General features: G+C 38.1%; 1 protein-coding gene across 43 annotated transcripts in view; it reads left to right on the top strand.

The window, feature by feature from the left end:
- MBNL3 (muscleblind like splicing regulator 3) overlaps positions 1-19,824 on the top strand; it is a 152,168-nt gene that overhangs the window by 105,969 nt on the left and 26,375 nt on the right. For 11 of the 43 annotated variants that reach the window (XM_070503079.1, XM_070503072.1, XM_044763174.2 and 8 more), the window contains 3 exons: positions 137-231; positions 1,616-1,689; positions 3,448-5,214. The exons of 14 other annotated variants lie outside the window; for them this stretch is intronic. In XM_070503079.1, coding sequence (XP_070359180.1) covers positions 137-231; positions 1,616-1,672 — 152 coding nt within the window. In that variant the 3' untranslated portion in view covers positions 1,673-1,689; positions 3,448-5,214. Of the gene's footprint in view, positions 1-136; positions 232-849; positions 1,344-1,369; positions 1,549-1,615; positions 1,690-3,447; positions 5,215-19,824 lie in introns of those variants that run through there. 18 more of the 43 variants (XM_070503083.1, XM_070503080.1, XM_014858460.3 and 15 more) reach the window with 8 other exon arrangements.

Below are 19,824 nucleotides of genomic sequence, written 5' to 3'. Positions count from 1 at the left end.
ATGTTGCACCCTGGTGTATCCATCATGATGATGTCACATGGCTTGTTGCTGTGATACGTACCACGCCCCATTTCATCGTTTATGTCATGGTTGCACCACCCTCCTGTGTGTTGCTTCCATGGTTTCCTACTGAAAGTGCCCATGATGCACGGTGCTACACCCACCACTGTGTCTGCAGCAACAACACCTGCCACCAGCGTTCCCTTCGCTGCAACAGCTACAGGCAATCAGGTTTGGCCATTTATTTCACCTGTTTAGACCTAGATAACTACAGTGTGTTGGTAAGGCACAGTATATGCTTTTTGGATTGGTGAGAGATATTGGTCCATATTCTTATGTGTTTCCTTAGCAGTTGTTACATTTAGAAATTTTATTTTTGTGTATACTCTACACGGATGTATCTGCTTTGCTACTCATCCTGAGATGAATCAGCAGTTTTCTCTTTTTTTTTTTTTTTTTTGAGGAAGATCAGCCCTGAGCTAACATCCGTGCCCATCTTCCTCTGCTTTATATGTGGGACGCCTGCCACAGCATGGCTTGATGAGCAGTGCCATGTCCACACCCGGGATTCGAACTGGCGAACCCTGGGCCGCCGAAGCGGAACATGTGCACTTATCCGCTGCGCCACCGGGCCGGTCCCAGTTTTCTCATTTTTAATCGGTTATCCGATGTCACTCTTGATATGCTATATATATGATTGTTGCTACTACACCAATCCTCAAATGCATATACTAAATATTTCTTAAATGCTTCCTCATTAGTCAGGAGGAGAGTTGATTTTATCTCACTACCATTTTTGATTATTGCATTTGAACCTTCACTTAGTACAGTCATTACCTTTACCTTCAGATCTGCTGGAAAGAAAGCAAGAGGACGCATTTCTTTCCAAGGCACAGATAGCATTGTCCAGTGACTACATCAGAAATTCCTTCTCCTACTGACGTTAGCTGTGCTTGTGTTCTTTTGATTTTCATTTGCTTAAGGTATTTACAGGCAGAGTCACAAGGCAAATTATAAATTTTGGGGGAGTCTTGAAATTGTAAGGAAATACATACAATAATTATTGTGTAATGTTATGGCCTTTTTGCCTTATTAAAGTCATAGCCATGCTTAAAAACTACAAGTTCCACTGCTGTTTCAATTACAAGTCTGAGAACCATATCGCACACAGAGCATTAATTCATTGGGAGAGCAAACCACATTCTAATCTGTGCTTTGCAAACTTAAGTGGATATGGTTAATATGTCTAAATTTTTCTGTGAAATTGATTATAGTTATTAATTACCATGTCCAAGCAGTGAACAAAATAAACAGAATTCTCGGGGCCAGCCCCGTGGCCGAGTGGTTAAGTTCACGTGCTCTGCTGCAGGCAGCCCAGTGTCTCGTCGGTTCAAATCCTGGGCGTGGACATGGCACCGCTCATCTAGCCACGCTGAGGCAGCGTCCCACATGCCACAACTAGAAGGACCCACAACTAAGAATATACAACTATGTACCGGGGGGCTTTGGGGAGAAAAAGGAAAAAAAACTTTTTAAAAAATAAATAAATAAATAAAAAATAAACAGAATTCTCTCAAGAAACTGTTTTAATCTAAAATCTTTTTTACTACTGTAGATACCCCCATTATCAATAGATGAACTGAATAGCAGCATGTTTGTTTCACAGATGTAGAAGTTACCAGTAGAACAGTAAGTTTCTTTAAGTATTAATATGAACAATATTTGTAGGCTATATATTTTAACACAATTGAACTTGCTAAAGGCTTTAAATATTTTCATTAATAGACATTGCCTATAACAGACATTGATTTAAGCATTCTAAATTTTCCAAATTGAAATGTGGATAGAAAATATGCAATTTTTTATATGAAAATGACAGCGGTACTGTATTTTCCCAAGGAGCTTACAAACTCTGAAATGTTTTCCTGTTATTGAAGGCGTATGATTTGTTAGCCAAAGGCATAGATCACCTTTGAATTTGAATTCTTCAACATTTTTCTAGCTTTGTTTTTTTTAACTGAAGTAAAGCAAAGTAATTTTTTCAGAATTTCACTGAGATGGTTTTCTTAAAGACAGCAAGCAATATGCTTCTCCTATGACAGTATAGAAAATAGTGCTTTTACAGTCAGCCACTTTGTGTTGCTACCCATTTAAGGCTATCAGAATTGCTCAGCTGTTTTGAATTTTGTGACATAATTTAGCACTTTAATCGTTATTTTCATTCAAATCATGGTTTTTTTGTAATTTTTATCGTTGTTGTTTGATTTTCCCCTCTATCCTTGATCTTCTCTTTGCCTGGTTTAAAGCCTGTAATAGCACACATTTAATTTGCGCAATCGTTCACTTGGAACATGTGACTTCTGAAGCCACTTTAGATTCCTAGGTATCTTAATTAATTAGAGGGACTTATTAAACAAGTGTACCAATTCTGAATTGCATACATTAGTCATTGAAAGTTTGAAGTGCTCCCAGCCAGAGCGTTTCATTTAGTCGAGGGAGGCGACAGTTCCATTCTCAGTTCTTCAGAACCTGGCTAGCATTTCTTTCATGCTGAAGACACACAGGCCCAGAACACTAACTGTTCTGGATAGAGCCTGGAGCTAACTGTACATGAGATAAATAGGTCCCTTCAAACATGAAGAATGTTTTTAAAAGACACCTTTGAGTACATGGAATAACTAAAGTAACTGTAAATTGTAATAGTTTCAGGGGTATCATTTGGGATAGTGGCAACTTGGGTATGGCACCAAACATGAGACTACAGGCTTTGCAAACACCTTCCTGATTCTCATGGGCTGCTTCTCATCAAAGTAAATGAAAATTGTCAGATATAATGAACTTTCCAGCAGAACGTGTTTGGGAATAGTGATTCCTTTTTGCTCGATTCCGTTAGAAAATTTGGATGTATTTGGCACATTATAATCACTTCGATGTGTAACAGATGTTAAAAATTTCTCCAAAGTTCAAAAATGTAATTTTGCAAAATACCACGTACCTAGATTTCACACAGGCTATTTCTGCATAGCTCCAAAACATTCAGATAAAAAGTTTAAAGTTTATTTAATATTTGCGTATTTCAAAACGTTTGGTTTCAAACATGTTTTATCAATATATGCTTGTTGAAGGAAGTGGATGGGTGGGTGGATGTTCATCAGAAGGTTTTGGCGGTGTGTGGATAATGCCTTAAACAATTGAGTGCATCTCTGTTAACTTAGGGCAATTCTCTACATTAGCACTCAGTGAGAACCATAGACTTTCATGGTGTATGACTCTTTAGTGACCGTTTCCAACAGCCCCACTTTCACAGATGTAGAATATGAAACTCCGAGTGAGGAGTATCTTGGCATAGTTCACACACAGAATGGAAAAAGAACCAAGTATCCTGACTCCCACTTCAATAACCCTTCAATATTTCTCACTCTTTCTTCTTTTTTCTTTCCATTCCAGTTGAAATTCTGAACAACAGAGTTCTGGAGTATCAGAATCTCTCCGTGAGAACCTCCATATGGCCTTTCTATGTATACTCTCGTATGTCCTCTTCTACCAACACAATAATAAGCGTGGTGCAGTTAATATATTAAACAAAAAAAATACCAACCAACCAATTCAAGTAAAATTAAAGCATTAAACAATCAATGGAGATGTGAAAACACAAATAGAAAACTAATAACTACCATCTGTCTTATTTGAATTATTAGGTAGAACATGATCATAAGATTTTGCAATTTGTTACATTATTGTTTGTAATTTTCCAATAACCGTTATGCTGAATGAATCTCCACAGTGAACTGTTGGCTTACTGTGCATTCTTGGTGGATAAATGTTCATCTGTTTTGAAGTGTTACCTTACTGTTTTGTTTACACAGTAGTCCATCGGGTTGATTTAGAATGTAACAGGTATATCCAGTACCATTTTCCTCATGATTATACTGTATTGTACCGTGGTGTGGTGCGTTGTGTTAGTTTTTTACGTACTATAGTGTTGCTGTATATGTATGGTGATTGATTTCAACTAAAATGTTATTAACGGGAAACAGAAATATACGTGCTTAACAAACATGACAGGTTAATGTTAATATGCTCCCTTTCTCTTTAGAATATTTTTGTAGGCTTCCTGGGGAAGACATTTAAAAGGCCTCGCTTTTGCATGTGCACAAAACCTGTTCATAAACATGCATGTGTATAATTTGTGCCTGTAGATCTGACCTTGCCTAATATGATCACATTACGAGATTTTTTGTGAGAGAGAAATAATTACCTGCAAAAAACAGGGAACTTCTTAAAACATTAATCCCTAATTTCACTCCTTAAATAGCTTGAAAAACTAGAAATTACCTTTAAATGAATTTCTCAGCATTTATACTAAAAATTAAAGTGCCCGTTACATTTTTTGTGGCTCAAGGATCCTGTCTCTTAGGTTGGGTGTCTAAAACTGAGCCATTTGTCATCTTCAGCTGAGAAATTGGTACTTGGAGGCTTAAAGGTATTCTCATTACCGGTTATACAGTAAACAGGGAGATGGGGGCATCGAGATAGCTCTTAGATATTGGAGGAAAGTGTGTAAAAACCATTGCAATGTAACCTTTTACACAAGTGCCATTTTCTGAATGCAAATGTCTCATGCTCTTTGGACTACTCTTTGAATAATAAGTAAGAGGCAATCTAGCGAAAGTCAGTCAGGGTGAAAGAGAATTGGTTCCGAGCAAGGCCTTTCCTCTCCAAATGGACAATCTTTTCTATTGATCGCAGTTGGAGCCTGAGTATAGGTTTGGAGAAATGGCAGGGGTGGGGAGGGGGGCAGGGAGACATTTAAAATTACTCTTTGACTTATTTAAAAGTTCTAGGAAGGATTTGCACAGTTGTCTTCCGCTTCAGTTCATCTGAGTTTCGTTTTGTTTAATACTTCAGTGAAGGAGCAAGCGCCTGTGATAGATGTCAAGTGTTGTCTTGGCCTTTCCCAAACTTTATTAACAACAGAGTCTCTCACATCATAAACAAGCCTTTGTTTGTTTGTTTTATACGTATTTGGTATTATAAAAGGTTTTTAGCACCCTTTTGGTAAGACAGAGTGGCCACACTCCACAAAGCTGAGCTGAATTCACATTGCTAATACTTATAAAGTAATTTTATAACCAAGTAAAATAGTAATTAGTTCATATTGTATGTGGCATACCTCCCCCACTCTACTCAGTTATTAAAGTTACTATTATTATACAGTGGTGGAACCATATGATATTTTGCACCAATTTAGATAGATTTAATATTTTCTACTAAATATATATTCTCTCACTGGAAAATATAAAATGGTCAACTTTGCTGTGTACCACAGGTTTGTTTTCTCCTTCATGAGAATGACAAGCAAAGAGTAAATCTGATTTAGGATACCGTAGGCCAGCTAGTAATGTTTGAATCACAGAACGATGGAGTTGGCAAAACCTTTTCAAGGTTGATGAAACTGAGGCCCGGGCCATGTGACTTGCCCAAGGCTACCTCACTAGTTGGTGGTAGTCGGGAGCAAAAACATATCCTGGCTCCCACTCGTTCCTCCGTTTTACATTGTTTGTGCTTCAGAACATTTGAGACTCCGTCCCGAAGCAGATCAATTTGGCTCAGGATACAAAAGAACAAAATGAGCTCTTTGGTAGTTGATTTCCTGTTGATCTTAATTATCAATCCAAATTATGGTCATCAGTGATTTCTAAATGGTCTTGCTTGTATAGAGCCATTGTCATCTATTGACAGTGTTGCCTAGAGTTAGAAAACAAGAAATATCCTGACTTTCACCTATTGATTCTTTGAACCACTTAATTTCTGTTTCCCCAAATCTGAACATTGTTAAACAAAGTAGAGTTTGCTTTTGTGAAATAACCTGTGTATGGAACTGAATTTTGTATAAGCTGTGCCACTGCCTCTCCAGAAGGGCAGACCTGATCACACAAATCCAGGAAGGATGCACCTGAGCTAGTCTGGATGTATTCCTTAAAAGAGTTGAGACGTTTTAAGTGGAAAATGAACTTTTTTGTGTAGTTTGACATTTTGATGCAACATGCTGTCTCATTTAACTTTTTAAACCTCTGACGAAGATGGACACAGATGATCAACCTAGAGTACAGCGGTTTCATGATGCTTTAGGCACTGGAAGACATTAATAATGACATTTTTTAGTAAGAGGTTTAGCGAGGGGTATTCAGAGTAGTTATATTTTTGGTGCCACAATTTTTTATATTGTTGGCATTTTAAAAGTTGCTTTGTAAACGAACTTAAAGAAAACTTAAAGCACTAAAGTTTTGATCAGATGGAAAAGAATTTTGACAAAAATGCAATTTTAAGATAGCACTCTTGAAACTAGTTGTGCAATGACTTATTCAAGTTGTCTTTATTCAAGAAAAGAAAAGAAGAAAAGTAAGTCATTAGACTTTAAGTTTCCAGTTAAAAAGAGAAGTCACAAAGCTAATCAGTGACTCTAAACAAAAATTTACTGGATGAATTGTATATATAAAATTCTAATCACCTGTGATTCTAGTTAACATTTTATAAGCTTTGTAATTTACAAGGGCCTCTATTTTTATTTATCCAAAATTATTCTTTTTGTTCATTTCTCTCAGCCTTTTGCAAAAGTATGCAAGAGTGCTGAAACTTGGATAAATCAGGTCATGTATACAGAGAATATAATCTAAAAGTTATCTTTTAAGAGGATTTTAGTAATGTCAATTTTTTTAAAAAGAAAGCACTATGTGACCATAACATAAGTATATTTTAAAGAGGGATTAAAATTAGATTAAAATTAAATGGATTCATAAAATTGCTATTTAAATACAGTATTTACTTTTGCAATTGGAGCATGATTCCACAACCAGCTGTTGCATTTCATTTCACTTGTCTAGGTTAGAGTCTTTTAATTTGTAGTTAATCGTGATGTGAAAAGCCATCCTCTCTCTACTCCATCAATCTTCTCCATCCGTTTTTGAACATGCTAAAGCACTTTGATCTTGCCATAAGTGTTGTCCTACGCCACTAGGCTGTGTTCACTAATGGGCAGCCTCAGCTCACTAGCTCTCCAATTTGGGAAAAGCAAGTACCTTCTACCATCAGCAGGAGCCAGATAAAATTAATCTTTACAGCTTGAATCTGTTTTTAATGGCATGACCAGTAAGCATAGCGATGTCTGAATAAGGACAATATTGGCATTAAATTTTATTAAATAATATGCAGGGAAGGCCCCATGTGCTACTTGGAATGTTATTTGGTTCTTCCCTTCTTCCTTTGGAGAGTGTGGATGAGGATGTTCTTAGGTAAAATGCAGCCCCAAGGCTTCCAACTTGTTTTAGTCTGTAGGGTAGGCTGTGATGCACAGAATCATTAGAAACTGGAATCCTCTTTCTTTTTATCTCTTCTACATTTCACACACATTGAAATAGAAATAGAGAAATATGATTGAGGGAAATATGATTTCCCAATTCTGTTTAATAGATTTAGGAAGATAGTGGCCTAATTTTTGATTTTACTAGTGCCTCTTGAAGGCAATAGAATAAACAGTATGTAAAAGAATAATCTTTTTTTGGCAAACTTAGCCCATAGCCTAATCAAACTAAATATAATTACAAATATAGGTTCTGAGCACCAGCTCACTAATTGGTGCCATGTTTTCATTTTTCTTGTTAGTTTTTAAGGTTTTAATTTTGTTACTTTTTTATATCGCTAAGTAACTAATGAACTTAATTGTGAAGGAGAGTTAGAGAAAGTTTAAGATTTTACTACATGTATTCAATTCGCCTAGATATGTTCTAAACTGACACTGAAGCATGACAAGATGTAGGTTATAGTGCATAACTATTCTTTACAGTTCACAGTTTAAGAACAAACTTAACTTTATGTACAAATAATAATTTTAACTAATTATATTTAGTCGTTGCTTTAGCAACAAAACTACAACATGGCTACCTTTAGACACACTTTTTTGTGAAAATTTTACTTGTAAACTGTACGTGGTTTTTGACAGTATGAGCATGTAGAAGATACAGCTCAAAGCTCAGAAAACAGATATGGTTGATTGTTTATCCCAAATTCCCACATGAAGCCTGAATTTGTGTTTTTGTGTGACTTTTTGATCAAAAAGTTTACAACACATGGATTCCAGAATCAGGCTTTATAGCTTATAGAATTTGTTGTGTGGATAGGGTTATTCCACAGTATCTAGACTTCAAAACACAATGGTTTTGTATTTATAATACATTACCTGACCTTTTTTTCATAACTATATTTTCAAGATTACTCTATTCAAGTGGCATAGCCGTAGCTACAAAACTTCTCTCTTCTGGAATTACATACCTCTACAAATACATCCAAATGGGGATTAAAGAATGACAAAAGCATAGATTAAAATTAATTCATCTTTGTAAAACCATACATAAAGGTACTGTGGAATGACCCCTTAACAGTGTTTAAGAAACATATGCTGCAGTTAACTGATTGTCTCAGTTAGGGTGCGAATGTGTGAGACACACCTTTTTTGCACTTATGTACATAGTCCATGAAAGCAATGCTTGGAGCTTTTTTTTTTTAAATATAAGAAATCTGTGATAATAGTGGAAAAGCTGGTAAGAGAGGGTTCTCTCTAAGGCTTTGAGATGGAGGGGTTTTTTACTAGAAGGCTGAACTAAAAGTATGATGTTGCTTTGCTGTCGTGGAGGCTTTCTAGTTTGCTACCGCTCACCAAAAGACAAGACTGGTCACAGGTAACAGGTCAATGTCAATTAACAGCACTGAACAAGAGTAAAAGGACTTCATCTTTTAGCAGGACCACTGGCAAAAATTTTTTGCTTTTTAAATTAATCTTCATTGTAAACACCCCTCCCCCCCACACACACACACTCCAGGCAGGTTTCTGGCTGATGTTTTTCTTTCAATGGTTGCAAGCAGTGAAATACTCTGTAAATTGCGAGATGGATATTCCCATTATGATCAAATTAGATTTCATCTTTCACAGAAAATTATCATTCTTCTATATCAGTTACATCAATTAATATGTATTTAAATGATAAATTGTTAATGTGCCCCACTATTTCCCCTTTAAGATCCAGAACCCCAAACCAAATTGGCAACCATTGAAAAGTGTAATTTAACAGTTAAGCATGGCCAGCATGGGCATTTCATTCCCTTCAACAAAGGAAAAAATGTTCGTGGCATACGTTTATGAATGACTTTATTTACCTTATACCTGTTCAGTGGAAGCTGTTTTTTGACTCACCTTTACCAGATTAGAAAGTGCTTCACTGTGCCACTTCAGCTTCCCGCTGTTTTAACTAAACAGAAGAGAACCAGCCAAAATCTTACATACATCAGAGCTGGAAAATAATGTTTGTATCAGACCCTCTCTGCCAATTTCAGCTCCCACATCACCTAACAGTTCACCATTTAACTTTTTATTGCCTCCAGATAATGAAGCCTAGAAAAGATCAAAGTTAGAAAGGTTTAAGGATAGATTACCACAGGCATTTTTAGTCCTTCACATCTTGGGCTGTGTTGCCCTTGGCCTGGAGAAGCCCATCCTGGCATTGGGGGAGTTGATATTAGTATTGATACCCATTTTGATAGTTCTCACTTACAGAGACAGGAAAATAAGCCAAAGCCAGAAAGCAACCCAAGCCTTACAGTTGTCCAATAGCTCAGGGCCAGTTGCGTAGAAGTTTCTTTTTTTCCCCCCCTTCAGCCATAATCACTTAGAGTCAGCCATACAACTAACAGCCTGACCACCTGACCAGCATTTCCATTGATATAAAATGTAAGCATTCATTCATTCTATAGTTAGGAACTCAACTTCAACCTTATCACCAACATCTTTTCTCAACTTAACTCGTGTTCTTGTGCTGACGTTTCCTTGTAAATCTATAAGCCACAAGAATATGTTTTCGTAAGGTCAGTAGAAATATAGTAAGATTTTAAGTCAGGAAGAATCGTCTATAAAATAGTAAGAATGAACCTAGAAGCATCACAAAAGATATCCGCTTAATTGATGGCATGACGTGCATGCTGACAACCACTGGGTCACACTCTTTGGAGCTTAAACACAGTGCTATGTTTAAATAAGTAAAATTAAAGAATGAAGTATAACAGAATGTGAATAACTTGAGACCCAAAAAAGGACCTCTATTATTAAGCCCAGAGAAGGGTTTAGTTTGACTAATTCATACCGTTTCTAGCCCCTTCACTTGTCCTTGCACAGAGGAGAGCCACCCATCAATACTCCAAAGCAGGATTATTCCAGAGAAATTGTATCTTTAAATGGAACCCATCCTGAGTTATAGTACACCTAAAAAGAAAAAACGCATCACTATGAAATAAGTCACAGCTATTTGTAGATAGTGCATAAAACCTCACTAGGCATCTTCTACATCATATTACTTTACTTCAAAAAATACCTCTGTAACTAGACCTAAAAGTAACCCAACTTTAAGCAGTGCTCTTTTTTCTCAAAACACACAACCTAAAGACTTATCTGTCATAGAACTGCATGGTTGCAAAGCTTTATTTCTGTATACAGATGCTATTTGTTAATGATGGAAAGCAAATTATTTTGTTGCTATGGCTTTTGTGTCTAGCAGTTGAGAGAATGGTATGACCATCATGTCATTGGATTCTGAGGTTATCCTTTTCAAAGTAAATTTCCTTTTATTATTGTTGTTGCTGCTTTAATTATTAGAAAATGAGCCATTTGTTATCCTGCCCGTGGATCACAATAATTTAAATTAAGATTTTAAGAAAGATGCTCCTAAATGTACTCTTTTTGTAAGGGCTAAGTTTATGCATTAATATAAAAATAATCTGGTATCCATGAAAATGGAAGCACATTTTTGGGCAGAAAAATGCCAATTTAAAAATACCTATAGATAAGAAAAGTATTAACCCTGTGCAACAATTACAGATTTAAATAACGATCACAATATTTCATAAATATAAATTGTACCCATAATATTTTGCCTCCAAAATGCAATAGCTCATTCCCTCAACTGCTATCTATAGGGCAGATGCTTTTATTTCTTTTGTTTTTTTCCAAGTTATAGTGCTGTATTGCTTGTCTGTGTTTAAAAGTGTGCATTATGCAACTCATTTTAGTATGCTATTTCTATGTTTTTTTGTTCTTTTAATAAAATGTATAAATTTCTTGATTATCTCTTTTTTTATGAATCCATATTCACACATTAGGAATTCACTTAAAAGCTATTCATGTTCTAGTATATTAATCCTAATATTTAGTAATTCTAACCTAAAATTTAAATTTGTGACTTGGTCCAATGTTATATTTAATACATAGAATAAATTCACTTCCAAATATACCTTCAGTATTTTCAATTATATAGATAATACATTCATTGTATTAGATGTATTATTCCTGTAATATTGAAGTCAATAACACAAGAAAGACACATATTTTGGTAAAAGAAAACTAAAAATTTTGAGATAATGCTTACTGTTTTCTATGCTGCTTCAGAAATTCTGAGGCATATTCTAAGATACATTATTAGAAGTTTATACCTTCCAAGTTATTCATTTCTATTTTGCATCTTCAGTGTAACATATGGAACCAGTGCCAATTCATTCTTTTCAAGACGGGCAGCAATGGTTTCATAACAATGGGATGCATTAATTTTTCCATTAAAATGTTTTCTCTCACTTAAAATTGGTATTCTCCAACAAATGGCACAGGAATGAAAAGATAATCATTTTTGTTCTTTAAGAAAGCACAACGTAACTTGGTAATACTTTATTCTGTCAGATTTCTAAATATTTAAAAATACTAATTGAGAACTTCTTCTCATTGGCCACCATTTGTTTGTCAAGCTCATAGCAAACTGAGGTGAGGAGACTGGATGAGAGGTTGTGACAGAGTAAAGTATTATTCGTGTGTCTACAACGATGAAAAGGGCCAGGGAGAAGGTTGGGTCCTTGTCCAGTATCAGCTCCCTTGCCCCTTATGTCCTGCTTTACTATCTCTAAGTGTGGTTCCACTATGGCACTTCTTGATAAGCTGACTTTGTGCCCTTTGATGTGTTGTACATGTTTCTGTGAGTCTGTGATAATCCCAGCACTAAAACCAGTTCAGTATATAGACATTTCCAAGAGGTCTCTGGCCTCTTCAGAATTAAGTTTATGTGTTTCTCTTTGAAGCTACTGAACGATGGGTGAGAATTCAGGGCAGGCATTCCTGACCATCTTCAAAATGGAATTTCTGTTGGCCAGAAGAAAGTTGACCCACAGGCAAAACCGGATGTAAAACAAGTTTCCCTTGGCGTTTTCAACCTCTTTTTCCAGCATCCTTCTAAGCCCCTCCTTTTCTCACCCCTCATGGTGGCCTCTAGCCCTCTAGAAGCCCCATGGTAGCAACTTATCAGGCCTGCTTTCACAGGTAGATCTGGACTTTTCTCTTTCAGAACTTTCCTGTTGGGATCTCAGACTATGGAGAGCAGCTTAGTTGTGATACATTCCAGTGTCAAAGATTGGCAGTGCTTAATGTGTTGCCCCTCCTGAGAGCGTTTGTATGTAAAAAGGCATGACTCTCCAGTGATTGATTATCAGATGGCCACATGCGTAGATGAGGGAGACATGTTTTACTGAGGCAAACGTCTAGGCATTTGAACAAGAGCCTGTAGGCAGTGATCAAATTCTTATGGATAAGTGGTGCAGTCATTTACCACCTCAAGAAACCCAACACAGGAAGACTCTTATAATTTTGTTATTGTTGGGAAAGTTCTGATATAATAATGAACCTAAAATACTGACTAGATAGTGAACATCCCAAAATTCCACAGACCAGAATCTACTCCCACGGTCAGCAGCTGTAGTAGAGAACATGACTCAGTGACAGGCCTGATTTTCTGGAGCAATCTAATGCATATACTTGTGAAGATTCAATGGATGGACGCATGCTCTGATTTTTCACTGTCTCTTTCCTCTACTAGAAATTCCCATTTAACTGAGCCCTCCCAGATTTTCCTTTCAGTGCCTGCACTTACACTTCTCCCTCAGGCAGGAGGACAGTCAGAATCTGGGGAATAAAAGCCAAGAGCTCCAATGACAGAAAGGGCAGCCACCCGGACATAAGAGTGAGAGAGGTTTGTGAGAGGATCTGGAGGTCTGATTCCAGTCCTTACAAACAGACGCCCAAAGCAAAACCACAGCATTCTGAAGTGGATGCAGAAATCAGTATAAGAAGGAAGTTCCGGTCAGTGCAGCCCAGCATTTTTGTGTTGTGCATGGAAACAGTGCAGTGCAGAGGCAGGCAGGGCAGCCGGGGCAAAGCACAACAGATGCCAGAAAAATCATACATTTCCCTGGTGAGAGGGAGAGTTCTCCCTGTAAGTGATTCAGCGCATTGCATGCATGTACACGTGCAAAGAGATAGACTGGTGAAAAATCATAGAGTAATGGGGAATGAATAGCAGCAAGCAGTAGCAACAGCACCTGTTAAAGCAGACAGCCTGTTCATTAACAACTGGACTTGAAATAACGCAGAAGGAATCTGAGGAGTCTCCACAGTCAGCATGTTGTTAGAGACATGGCTCCAAAGATGATGGTCAACCCATTGAGGATCAATGTGGCTCTCAAGAAAAGGGTAGGGAAGAATAGGATCAGGACTTTGCCTTTAGCCTTCAGGACCTGAAGAGTTGAATGATTGTTTGTTGGGGAAATTGGCAGTTAAGAGGGAATCATATCTATGTTAATTATAAATATCTATATTATAAGTGGTTATTGATGTGCCTTTGTTAACTATTTAATAAATGTCTGTGTAGTCCATTCAAAGTGCTTTGGTTCTTCTCAATTTTTATTCACAAAATCCCAGAGAAATTCATTCACGGGTTGTTATACTAGGAAAACCTGAATTCACATGACTCCAGGCAATCAGTGTTCACAATTTGGGGCTGCAGGTAGGGGCTGCTAATAAATGAGGCATTTGTGCTATCAGTCACATCCCAGTTCGATCGGTGTACAGGACCTCACTGAATATCAAGCAAATGTTTACCATAAACTGAGCCCCAGCCAGTGGTAGAGACCACTATAGTAAGCAGCTCCTTTCTCCTGATGGACACCATCAGAGATATTCTGGATCCTGAAGATGTGTAGGACCTCAAGAATCATTGGGATGAGACTGTGGGGCCAGAGAAGCACCCAAACCATTAAAAAAATGGCCAAGGAGTATTGAACATGCAGCCACACCCACTATCGTTGTCCAGTACTTCCCACATCCTGGAGAAATTTTACCGAGTGGTAAAAATAAAAATATACAAATCCAGATATTGTTAGTGGGCTTAGGGAAAGGCCAGTCTAAGAATAACCTTTGAGTAATAACAGACTAAGTAAACTTTTAAGTGTATTTTAAATTGTTATTGTGTCCACATTCACTGTTATCCCACTTGACCCTTCTCCTATCCAATCCACCCTGCACATTACTGCCGGGATCATTTTTCTACAGTCAAAAATTGATTATTTCACTTCCCTGACTAAAAATCTTCGATAGCTCCTCACTGCCTGTGGAATAAAGCCTACACTCTAACATAGTACTCTTTCGTGCTCTGGCCTTAGGCTTGCCCTCTAGCTTCGTCTTTCCCCCTGCCTTCTGTAACCTGTACACTCCAGACGAGCCAAACCGCTGTTAGAAAAATACAATTAAAAACGAGATCTTCTTCCAACCCCCAAATCCTCTCCACAAAGGTAGTAGTGAAAGAAAACACCTTTATTAGTGAATACACATTAAACCAGAATGGGACGTGCATCATAGGCAATCTGCTAAGAGATTACAAAGACAAAAAGGAATCTCACTCCCTTATATAGCCAAGCAGATACAACCCGTTATATACATGTTTTCAAGATAAACAATAACTAGTCCGCAAGTAGGAGGCTTGACAGCACCCTGTGTCATTCACAGTTTGTCCTAGCTTTATCGTCATAACTGGGGAGGCCACCTGTGTTGACTTTATCCATAGAAGAAACAAACTTCTCACACCTTTAGCACAGGAGGTAGTTTTGCAGATTGGAGCAAGGTGCCCAGGGAAGTTAGGCTCTCTCCCTGCTACAGGATGGGGCTCTATGTCTTTCTCCTTTGATGTCTGCATTTCTAAGAGATGGCTCCCAGGTCAATGAGAAAACATTCCAGAGTTGTGAGATTAGTGAGAGGCTTCTTTAGCCATTAAAGAGATTTACATATGAAGAGGGCAGAGACAGAAATTTTGAAAGGAAAGGGAGGGGGTGGCAGAGAAGTCACCTCCTTTATTTTCAACAAGGAGAATCCAGCCTTACATCACTCACCGTTTCCCAGATCCATACCATAGTTTCCCATATCTATGTGCTATTTTTCTCTCCACTTGGAACACCTTTCCCTCTTCTTCCTCCTCTTCTTTGCAAACTCATCATTCAAGGTATATGTCAACTATCAACTCTTCCACTCAGATGCAGCTAGTATTTATTTAGTGCTTACCAGGTAATCTCAAAATTCAGTAGCCACCTCCCCTACATTGACTTTATGCCGCCTCCGTTGAGCTGGGCTTCTCAAAGGCAAGAACCAGGTCTAGTTGATCTTGACATCCTTTATGATGCCTCGAACAGTAGCCACACAGTAAACGCGTAATAGATTTTTGGAGAAATAATCGACTAAGAAATCAGGGCACTTTTCTTGTAAAGAAGAAAACTTCATTCAAATAAAAGGGATTTATGTAATGATACAGGGAAATTTCACAAATTCCAATTGCAGAAAGAACAACGGGGCCTCGTAGAACTGAAAAGTTATCAGGTGATTTGTTTCTCCTCTCTGAATCTCTGTCTCTTTCTCCTCTAGTCTCCTGCTTCTCTCTGCAAACCAGTTTTCTCTGCTTACTTATCAGCACTCAGGTGACTGATCAGGGCTACTCTCAGAATGGTGGTCTTATCCTAAGAGTCTACATCACTGAGAGCCTGCACCAGAAGTACCTAGTAGCTTGTAACACGTAGATTACTGGGACTACTCAAGAGTCTCTGATTCAGTGGATATGGGATGAAGTATGAGAAATTAGAATTTCTAACAGGTTCCCAAATGATTCTCACAATCTGGGGACACAATTTGAGAACGATTATTCGATTTGACCTTCAAGCTTGGTTCCCCACCAACAATAGACTCAACGACTAGGCCCCAGTGCCTGATTCTCATAAGAGAATGTTATTGGTGAGTCAAATCTTCATCCCTGTTACACTTAGTTGTGGCCCAAAAAATGGAGTCACATAGTACATAAGAAAGGTTGCCGCTTTGAGGCTGTGGGCTGGGAAACTTTTCAAAGAAGGTGGATCCCTAGTACGGTCACTCCCATGGCTCCTTTTAAAGCTCTAAGAATCTTCACGCTGAACTGGATCCTTGGTCTATGCTGCTCAATTCTCCATAGCCGATAGAGCCAATAAGGACATAATGGCCATCTCTTGGGCATCTCCAGCTACTCACCTCAAAGTAAATCAAATCTTTACATCCAGCCCTAAACTTATCATCTTCCCTCTCAAATATGCTGCTCCATCCATTTATCCAAGCAAGAAACCTGGGAATCACATTTGACTCCTCATCCCCCACCTTCTATATCCAGTCTAAGTCCTGTTAACTCTATCTCCTGGTTATTTTCTCTATCCCTACTGTACCTGGTTAGTTTAACTGGACACCCTGCCTCCAGTGTTGTTTTCCTCCAATCCGTTCTTCGCGTGACTGTCAGAATGCTCTATCTAAAACACCTTCCCAATCTTAGCTCTTGGGACAGCTGTGTTAGGCCTGGGGCAGCTAAAGCCTGGGCCTCTAGTCTCCATCGGCATGCAGCCGCTACTCTCCCTACATCAGAATGGCATGTGAAGGTTATCATGCTATGTATACTATGATATAATATGAAAAAAGATTGGGAAGCTATGATCAAAAACACAAGTTGGACTATGTTACTCCTCTACTTAAGACTTTTCAATGGCACCCCATACCTCCCCAGATAAAGCCTAAACATACCTTGCAATAGCCTATAACACCTGGCATGATCCAGTCCCTGTCTACTTCTCCAGCTTCTTCTCTTGCCACTGCCTGCCTTGGACTTGCTACTTCAATAGCATGTAAATGCTTGTAGCTTCCAGCACACGCCCTGCTGTTTCATGCCTGTGAGCCATTGCTCATGGTTGCCTTTCTGCCTGGAATGCCCACCCTCCCCCTTTTTTGCCAGGCTACCCTCTGTTAAGACTCTGTTTAAGTACCATATCGCCCAGGAAAACTTCCATGTCTGCTTCCCATCTCCACCAGTGTACCCCTCTTTTAAAAAACTCTCATAATACCTTGAGCATACAATTGTCATTGGATTTACCACACAGCATTAGAATATTGCCTGCTTTTCCCACTACCCTGTGCATTTCTTGAGGGCAGGGTCTGTGTTTTATCCATTACTATACTTTCAGCACCTAATATAGTGATTAAAAAGTATCATACAACTCAACAACAAAAAAACAAATAATTCGAAGATAGATGAAGGGAAGACTTGAGCAGGTATTTCTCCAAAGAAGATATACAAATGGCCAATAAACAGATGAAAAGATGCTCAACATTGGGGACAGCCCGGTGGTGCAGTTGTTGAGTTTGCACACTCCACTTCAGTGGCCTTGGGTTCACAGGTTCAGATCCCAGGCACAGACCTACACATCCCTCCTCAAGCCACACTGTGGCAGCCTCCCACATGCAAAATGAAGGAAGATTGGCACAGATATCAGCTCAGAGACAATCTTCCTCAAGCGAAAAGAGGAAGATTGGTGCAGATGTTAGCTCAGGGCCAATCTTCCTCACCAAAAAGAAAAAAAAAAGATGCTCAACATCATTAGACATTAGGGAAATGCAAAGCAAAACTGTGATGAGATACCACTTCACACTCACTAAGATGGTTATTATTTAAAAAATGGAAAAGAACCAGTGTTGGTGAGGATGTGCAGAAATTGGAACACTTGTGCATTCTGGTAGGTATGTAAAATGGTACAGCCAATAGGGAAACAGTTTGGGAGTTCCTCAAAAAGTTAAACATAGAATTACCATATAAATCAGCAATTGCACACCTGGATATATACCGAGAATTGAAAGCAGGGACTTGAACAGATACCTGTACACCAATGCTCATAGCAGTGTTATTCACAATAGCCAAAAGGTAGAAGCAACCCAAGTGCCCTTTGATGGATGAATGGATAAACAGAATGTGTATATACATACAATGGAATATTATTCAACCTTAAACATGAAGGGAATTCTGACACACGCTACAACATGGATGAACTTTGAGAACATTATGCTAAATGAACTAAGCCAGCCACAAAAGGACAAATACTGCATAATTCTACTTATATGAGGTACCTAGAGTACTTAAATTCATAGAGATAGAAAGTAGAATGGTGGCTGCCAGGAACTGGAGGCAGGGAGAACGGGGAGTTATTGTTTAATGGGTATAGAGTTTCAGCTTTAAAAGATGAAAAAAGTTATGGAGATGGATGGTGGTGATGGTTTGCACAATGTGAATGTACTTAATACCACTGAACCGTACACTTAAAAAAATGGTGAACATGGTAAATCTTTTCCAGCTTTATTGAGATATAATTGACATATGTGTAAGTTTAAGGTGTACAATTTGATGATTTGATACACATTTAGATCGCTAAATGTTTACCACAATAAGGTTAGTTAACACATCCTTCACCTCACATAATTACCATTTTGTTGTTGTTTTCATTGGTATGGTGAGAACATTAAAGCTTTACTCTCACAGCAACTTTCAAGTATACAATACAGTATTGTTAAATATAGCCACCATGCTGTACGTTACATGCCCAGAACTTATTCATCTTATAACTGAAAGTTTGACCAACATCTCCCCTTTTCCCCCACCCTTCAGTCCCTAGCAACCACCATTCTACTCTGTTTCTATGAACTCAATGTATTTCAATTCCATATACAAGTGAGATCATACAGTGTCTTTCTCTTTACGACTTATTTCACTTAGCATAATACCTCAAAGTCTGTTCATATTGGTGCAAATGGCAGGATTTTTTTCTTTTTTACGGCTGAATCATATTCCATTGTATATATATATATATATCACCTTTTCTTTGTCTATTCATCTTAAGATGGCAAATTTTATGTTACGTATAATTTTCCACAATTAAAAAAAAAAAAAGCAGACGACAGTGCTACTTCGATTCCAAGCTTGGACGCAAGAATCCCACGTGCAAGACTGGGAGCCATAGTTCCTACGGATCAACCTCCCTCATTGTACCACCCAGTCATTTCCTTCTGAGGCTCTGCCATATCCCCCGGAGCACTGAAAGGGTACAGTGTGCACAAGAAAATAGCAATAGTTTCCTAATTGAATGTCCTTCCTTCTGTTTGGTCTTCTAAGTCTCCCAGGAGGTTTTCCAAACCTCTCTCCCATTTTGCCTTTTCTATCTTTCTTTTCCATTCCCAAGCCTTCACTTCTATTCCTTCCCCCTTTGAGACTATCTAGAATAATTCCTTAAATAAAGCAATGCTTAAAAGACAAACAGCATCAACAAATGGGATGGGAGATGGCTTCTCATTTGTGGCTCAAAAGCAGATCAGACAAGGAAGAATAAATTATTGGCTACCCTCATGATATGGTAGGCAAAAATACCTATAGCACAGAGAAAAAAACACAAGCTACTATCAGTAAATGATCCTCGGTATAAGTAAAATGGAGGCAGGAGTGCATTATAAGGATATGGGTCTTTATTTGTCAGAGTTCTTCAGGTTACAAGTGACAGACTTCAAAATAAAGCTGGTTTAAGAAAAAAAAA

The sequence above is a fragment of the Equus asinus genome, chromosome X (genome assembly GCF_041296235.1).
Source record: "Equus asinus isolate D_3611 breed Donkey chromosome X, EquAss-T2T_v2, whole genome shotgun sequence".
Lineage (NCBI taxonomy): Eukaryota > Metazoa > Chordata > Mammalia > Perissodactyla > Equidae > Equus > Equus asinus.
Note: the sequence above shows the minus strand (reverse complement) of the source record. Positions and strands in the feature narration are given on the sequence as shown.